General features: G+C 34.2%; 1 protein-coding gene across 1 annotated transcript in view; it reads right to left on the bottom strand.

The window, feature by feature from the left end:
* Positions 1–518: 518 nt before the first annotated feature.
* The window catches only part of LOC121859895 (C-Jun-amino-terminal kinase-interacting protein 4-like), a 110,230-nt gene continuing 102,765 nt past the window's right edge, over positions 519–7,983 (bottom strand). The window contains 1 exon segment of the mRNA XM_042356852.1: positions 519–3,615. Coding sequence (XP_042212786.1) covers positions 3,512–3,615 — 104 coding nt within the window. The 3' untranslated portion in view covers positions 519–3,511.

Genomic DNA, 7,983 nt, shown 5'->3' with positions numbered 1-7,983 from the left:
GGGTTATAATACAGTACTGTACTCCGGGAGATGGACCCAAACTTCCCTTTCTTTATTTCCAGGGGTATATGAGGGACTAATTCTCGAAGTGTCCCCAGATGTACTAAGCCCAACACTGATCCCTTGGGATTTCAAAGCCATAAAATGGGATGATGAAAGAGATAAGACAGTAGTAGGGAAAGTTAAAATAGAAAGTTTATGTAATAGTTTATAAACACTAGTGCATATTGTTTTATATATAGATCTTTTAAAGATATAACTTCTGTAAGTGTAATGCAACTCTGGGCTTGAAGGGTTGTTACTGAAGCACTGTAGGTAGTGACACATCACAAAAACCTCTACTTTTAACATTCTGTATATGCTGTTGTGGTTTTAGAAAATGCAACACCCTTTACCCATACAGTGGTGAGTGTTCCTCTTAACAAAAAATTATTGGCTTTTTCCATTAAGAAGATAATAATTCCTATTTATTGATATGTGCTCTTTCAAAAAGGATGAAAGACAATAAAATGATTACATGGGTTATTGTTGTTTACTGCGGATCAAGCTGTATTCACAAGACAGGTTGACATTAATCCGTGATACTATATATCAATAATACATACATCAAATAAATTACAACCATACAAGATACTATACAACTGTATCTCTCAGTATACAAGCTATAAACCATGGCCTGGTATACAAAGAGCTTCAGATAAAACTTGTAAAAATGTTATATAGCAACTACAATGTCTTGTCTGCTTAGCAAACAATTTTGTAAATGACTTGTGCCTTGGTGTTTCATTTGCCAAAGAAAGATGTTAGCATATCTTCGTGAATTTCAACAGTGAACACAAAGTAAGTTCTTATAAAACAGTCAACAGTTCCAATATGGAACTACAAACTTTCTCTCCACAAGTAACTAATTACATTCCTATACATAACAAAATTATCAAAACAATAAAGCTTTGGTACTGATATATATATATATATATTTATATTAATCTTTTTTTTTTTTGATGGTAGAAGACTCTTTGTGTAATTAATATAAAAAAATATGTGTAACAAATAACTGACAAGGTAGAGGAACATTCTACTGAAAGTCTTATTTAAATATGATGAAAATATCATATTTGGAGAGACTTCAGTTGAAGAAATTATAAATTAAAATGTGGGAACCTGAAGAAATATCTGAGACAGCTCTTAAGCAGCACACTGCAATATTTTTTAAAGAATACTTGCATTGCTTTAATTCTCAAGAACTGTTTCAGTTTATAAATGAACACAAAAGAAAGATATTTGTTAAAAAATATGAAGCCTCAAGAGATTGCACAGCTCTCAGCATTTGGGAATAAGCTGCTACACCCAATGTTCATGATAACACCAATGATTTGACACTAAAGTAAGATTCAGGTGAAATGTACTTCCCTTGGTATATACTGTACAGTACTGTACCAATAATAATTTCAATAAATTTGACCCTGGTGTAAAACTCAAGTTTGCTCATCACCACGCAATAAAGGTAGCCTGCACTCAACTCTCTTATACTGAACTTTCCATAATACTATGCCTAAGACCCTTTTCTTTAAGTATACATTTTTAGAATCTCACATAAAACTCAGGTGAAGTACGCTTCTCCTACATCTCTATTACAAAAAGGCAACGTTCAGATCATCTACAGTAGCATCAAAACATCTGGTGCTATCAACAATTTGCATCACACACAGGATGGGAGGGGGAGGAAATTTTAGTGGAGCCAAGCACAGGTTATTGGTTAAGTACTTTCTATAGCCTGCATCATACTTCAGGATGAAGCTGCAAGTTCATACCTATTAGACTCATTGTATCTGAGATGTGATTTCTCAACTAAAGGCAAATTTAAGGCTCAAGAAATACAATGGGTTAATCTTGCTGGGTATCTATGTTGCTTATCAACACATAAAAACTCATGTTGTCTTCCTTGCTTTCAAAAACTGACAGCCATGTAGCCTAGACAATGTTTCCAAACCGAATGAGATAAGAATTCTGAGCTATACCAAATTTCATGACAAGTGATGGGCATTTTGAGCAAAGTTTTTTTTTCCCCATCATAATGACAAAGGTCCTATTAGGCCTCATATATTTAAAATTTACACCTCACAAATGGCCAAGAAAACAAAATAATATAAATGTTAAAAACATGCCAGCCTTAATACTGCCAATGAATTCCTGTTACTCAAACTTTTAATCCAGTACATAAATATATTTTCTTTCAAAAGCACACACGTTTAATTAAAATTAACCACCAACAGTAATAAAATTTTACAAAACACAGGGGCTCCTTATGGCAATCATTCATGACAGTTGCTGCTGGCTAGCTTTAACATTATAAAAGTGGATTTCATTGTCTTTGCTTCAACCTAAAAAAAGTAGAAGAAAAAATCAACTTTTTTATACATGATAAAATTCACATTAAATACTGTATATACACTGTACTGTATACCCGATTTACAAAAATTTCTGCTCAAACATAATTGTCCTGGATCTTAATTCTACAATGAGGATAAATTTATAGCTCAGTGTTATGGAGATTAAAGAAATGTAAAAATATAAAATCATTATAGAGCAAGATAAGCAAGGTATCCATTTTTCTTTATTTTTAATTCCTTCTTCTTAAGACTTATCATCAATACCAAAATAAAATATAGAACCTAATACAAATACTGTACCATACTGAAAGACATGTTTCCCTTCAAAATTATGAAATTATTTTCTTTCAAAATTCTTATGTATCTGTCTTATGAACACACCGTACATACCTGTATGTGCTTTCTCATCTTGGAGACGATCGAAAGACTAGAGCTATTATGTTTATAAGAAAAATCCTAACACACTTTTGAAGACTGAAAAGAATGAAAAATGGTTAAGCTTAAAGGAAGAACAGTTAAGCTTACATGTCTGCTGGATTAATCAAACCAAAACTAATGGCAAAATTATAACCATACAACTTGCTGCCTATACTGTACTGTCTTAAAACAGTGACACTTACAGCTCCATGCTGAGTCTGTTCTTGTGCTGTGATCACTTAAACAATGAAGAAATGTAGGTTGCCAGATAGATGAATTTATACCAACCCGAACATGCACAGTTTCCCATTGCTTACTTGTGTACTGCCAAGGATGCAAATTAAGCATTTGCTATTCCTATTATGTTTGGCTAAGCCCATGAAGAACAACAGTAATGCAGATTTTAATACCATTAATGAAAATTAGTATTGAATTATTCATTTCCACTTTGTGCAGTTGTTGGGATTGGAATGTTCAGTATCTGTAACACCTGAGAAAATGGTGATGTGATGACTTGTCTGATCCTTAGAGAGATCCCAAAAGCAAACATTCTTTTTCACTGCTCTGAGGCTATTTATTCTAAAAATTTTCTCACTGTATGTTAGCCCATACTAGAACTAAGCAGTGACAAAGAAAATCTGCTCTGAGCGCCAAATAATCCCTTGTTGTGATGACTACTCCCCTCCAAAGCATGACTAATGGCCTCAGAGTGGAGGACGCGCCACAGACCAGACGATGAGGTGAGAGCGATCACCGCGACTCAGCGACTCAGCAGATGGTTCTGGAGTTCCATCTTCCTCCCCCTCACCTGTAATTTGAAAGAATCTTCTGATATTCTTATAATACAGTACAGTATATAACCTTTTAAGGGAATTATTCTATTAAATACCTAGAACAGTACAAAAAATTTAGATATTTGATCTCCCAGGCTGACTTACTCTAAAACTCCAAATAAAGTAAAAAAATTCCATATTTGTTGATGCAATTGAAACTCGACCATTCATTCACTGATGACACAAACTGATGCTAATTTCAGTATCACCTTGTTTGGAACTTAAAATGAAAACTAGCCAATAAATGTGTCAATGTAAAATGACCAACCATTTGATACGTTTGGTGGGTGACTTTCTTGCTATAATTTATCTTTAGTGAGATTCAAGTAATATTTGAATAGATATTGATAAGTAATAGAGAGTGACTTTGTTCAACATGTTTCAGGGTCAAAGCATGATTTACCTAAAGTGTGTATAATATATAAGGACTGTGAGCCATTACATGCTTACTATTTTAATAATATTGCACAAAAAAGTAGTACGTACATATTTCAGACCCTCATTCCCTGACTCAATCTTCCAGTTGTATCTTAATATTACTGTATTTGAAGTAAAATAGATAAAGGAGGAATCTGTGAAAATGAACACGCATGAGGGAGAGATTTTTATGAATCAACATATTACGCAGGGAGAAACATTTGTGAAGGAATGTATATAAGGGAGAGATCTTTAAACAACAGAATGTAAGTAAGAGAAAGAACTTTATGAGACTGAATACATGTAAAGGAGATAAGCCTGAGACAGACCACTAGTGAGGGAGAGATTCTGTGAAGAAAGTATGGATAGAATGTTGCCTATGAGAAAGGAAGAAACACTGGGAAGAGATAAAGCATAAATATGTGTACAGGTACAATGAGATTTAACTCTTAAATGGCAGCTAAGGATTCCCTCCCTACTCTGCCCCCATATGTGTAAAAAATGGAATGCAAAGAACATGAAATATCCATTGAAGTTGGCTTCTGTCCCTACAGCTGACTTACACTGATGATGGTTGCCATTTAAGGGTCAAGGTTATGAGAATATCGTGTGCAAAATGTAGTAAATGACAATACAACGAAGGAGGTAAAAAAGGTAATAATATGTAAGACTGAAAATATTCTAGAATAATGAAATGTTATGCTAGACGGAGGTAAAGAAGTATTTAAGTGAATATAATGTGTTGACATCCACAAAGATGCGAGCCCAATGACAGAGTCAAATCCGTCATCATTCCTCTATATAAAATAAAAATGTACAGTATACACAATACTACCTTATCCATGGAAAGTATCATCAAACATGCTCAGTTTCCACTTATTTACTTCACAGCAGAAAGTTCCCATAATTCCTTAATTGTGATAGGTAATCTTTACAAAGTGACAAACAATATTGGCACTGTGGTGTGGACATAAGCAGAGGAAAGAATGATAAACTGGTGACCTGCAATCGTTTTACACCCTGAGTGTGTTTCCACAGTATTTGGAGACTGTATGATATTTTTACACTTGTCCCTCTTTACATAAGTTCCAAATATACAAATGTGCTTATGTACATGTAATTAAAAAAAAAATTGAAATACTGAACATAGTTTTTAGGTTAGCTTGAGGATGGTTTTCAGTTGGCATTATTACCATTTAAATATAACAGAAAAATCATATTTAATTAAATCAATCAGTTTCACATAAAACAATCTATGTGACATTGAAATTTTCCTGAACACCATATCTGTGTTGTCAAGTGATCATACTTGCAGTGTACTGTGTTACTGATTTATTAGTTTGGATTAATTTCCTGCATCATGCCACCTGCTCAACACCAAACATAAATCTCCAGTCACCAAAGACAATCCTGAGATGAGAAAAAAGGAATGATTACACTATAAACCAAGTGTGTGATTATCTGATGACTTGGCAGTGGGGAGTCAGCAGTGATGTTAAGTTGTGCCTTTAACATGGACGAGTCAAGCATTAAGAGGAATGAAAAGAAATTAAAACTGCTCTGGTTGAGTCATCTTCATTAGCTGCAAAGTAACAAGATGGATATGTTTAAGGTTGTTGTTTCTTGCATTTTTTTGTGAGCGATTTTGTGAGAAATTTTAGGGTTTGAAGGAGTCAGGAATAACCTCCCCCCCCATTTTATTATGTGAAACAATGTTTGTTTTACATGGGTTCCATATGCATACCATTTACCAGGAACACATCCCCTGTCTAAGTAAGGGACAAGTGTATTTTAAATTTCATTTCTGATATAAATAATGTACTGTATATACACTCTGAAAATAAAAAGTTAAAACATGTTCTAGGAAAGGTGCAAATTGTAAAACACTGCATAAAAATTTACATATTTGGATGTATCAGAGTATGGATTTTTAAAGGTGCTCTTGGTTGTACTTTAACACTACCATAATTGTAACTGGGAAATGAGAGACAGAAGTCAAGCACAAAATTGTCAGTGAAGTACAAATGAGGTAATATCTCTAGAAACCCTAACATTGTTGGAGAACAGAGATGCATAGGCACTGAATCTTGAGCCTTGCTGTGATACCACTGTTTTCTATCTAATAAAATTTGCTACAGGAGGAAGAAAAGATTCTTTTGGCATGCTCAAGGTTCTAATAAGCAACCTATTTGACAACAGTATACCATTTTTTCAGTTATTTTGTCAAATTTCCTATCAATGGGATATATGTTACATTCATTGACCACTATAGAATTCAGAGCAATGCCTTTAAATGCAAAATGACCACTAAACAAGAACCTATGAAGCTGAAAAAGATAAACTTGATGAAGTAATTTGTGCAAAAAAAGCCAAGACAAGGGAGTAAGCAGTTACGGAGGACTAGGTGATGCAGCTCCCACTCAGTAATGGCCGTAGGCTCTTCTACATACAGCATCTAAAAAGCTTTGCAAAGAGTTTTGAAATGTACTTAAATAAATAAAATATGACAGACATAAATTTGTAAGCAGATGGGAACTTTTGATGAACAAATTCAGAGATTTTCTGTGAAAAAAAAACATCAATACAAGAACATCTTAACACAACACAACTTTGTCAAAATTGTTGACACCACTAATTTAAAATATAAGCTGCCCATCACCATACAAACAAATATCCATCCTACCATACAGGAAAGAACATAACTATAAATTCACCAGATGGACTAAATGATTACCGCCACCACAGAAAGCACAGGTATTTGCCTCTTCACGACGGAGTCACAGCAGATTCTCATGGGCAGAGGGATGTATGATGAACATATAAATTAGTTACAGTATCAATTCTTACTAGTGGCCCTCCTTAACAGTATGTTTTAGACAACATAAAAAACTAACATAGCTTCAAATAAAGAGAACAAAGTGTTTTTAGCTTAATTAAGTAGAATGAAGTGGGGCATAACATATAAGACAACATATAAAGCTATAGCATAGAAATGGACCAAAAGTATTCTCTATTAAGACATTGTTCTAATTCCATAATAATAAAATAAAGAATCCATTTATAATAGATATACTATTGAATATCCCAAATGAAAAGTTACTCGACTGGTTTTTTTTTTGGGGGGGGGAGCATTGCTTATCAGCAAAGAATCTATAATATAAAAGAGTAAGTAGGCTTGGAAATGGGAGGAAATTTTTAGCATCCATCTTAAACAAAATGTGAAACTGATATGTAATGATACAGCTGCTTGTTAGGGTTCTAAATCAGTGCCATATTCTTCCAAGATACAAGAGTGATAGAGAGGGGAAGACAGAGAGAGAGAGAGAGAGAGAGAGAGCAGGATTTGACCCATTCAGACCCATGGTTCTACAGGGTCAGCATGCAGTGCAGTGACCTAGGTGACCTTGGTTAAGCTGCATGCAGGGAACCCAAGATTTGACCCACATTAGTTGGAACTTCACTGTACAAAATATATAAGAAATAAAAGTGCAGAAATAATTGGGTTTCAGTGATTTGCCAAGATGTGGAGGGGGGGCATTACTTGATTACAACTTAAAACAAAAATATAAGAGCAAGGGAGAGGGAAGCAAAAGGTGCTTATGCTCAAATAAAGTTGTAAAAACTTAATGAAGAAATAAAAAATAATAAATAATTAAATGGTACCTGTTAGGACATGTTCATGAAAAATTGAAAATAAACGATCGGAGTGTTTAACACATATTCTCACTACTTCACTGACTATATATTCCTGCTCCTACACTCTGATAAGACAAAAATGAATATGACACTACTATACTAAGGTTTTCAAATGTCCTTCAGTTTTCAATTCAATAAGTTGGGGGTCAAATCCTTGGTAACTAGGAAGAGTAGTAGAGACCGTGGTGCTGTGACTCTGAGGTGAGAGAGGCGCGTACCCTTAGCTGGCT

This window comes from Homarus americanus, unplaced genomic scaffold (assembly GCF_018991925.1).
Source record: "Homarus americanus isolate GMGI-L3 unplaced genomic scaffold, GMGI_Hamer_2.0 scaffold44110, whole genome shotgun sequence".
Classification (NCBI taxonomy): domain Eukaryota; kingdom Metazoa; phylum Arthropoda; class Malacostraca; order Decapoda; family Nephropidae; genus Homarus; species Homarus americanus.
This window is presented reverse-complemented; position numbering and strand designations above follow the sequence as displayed.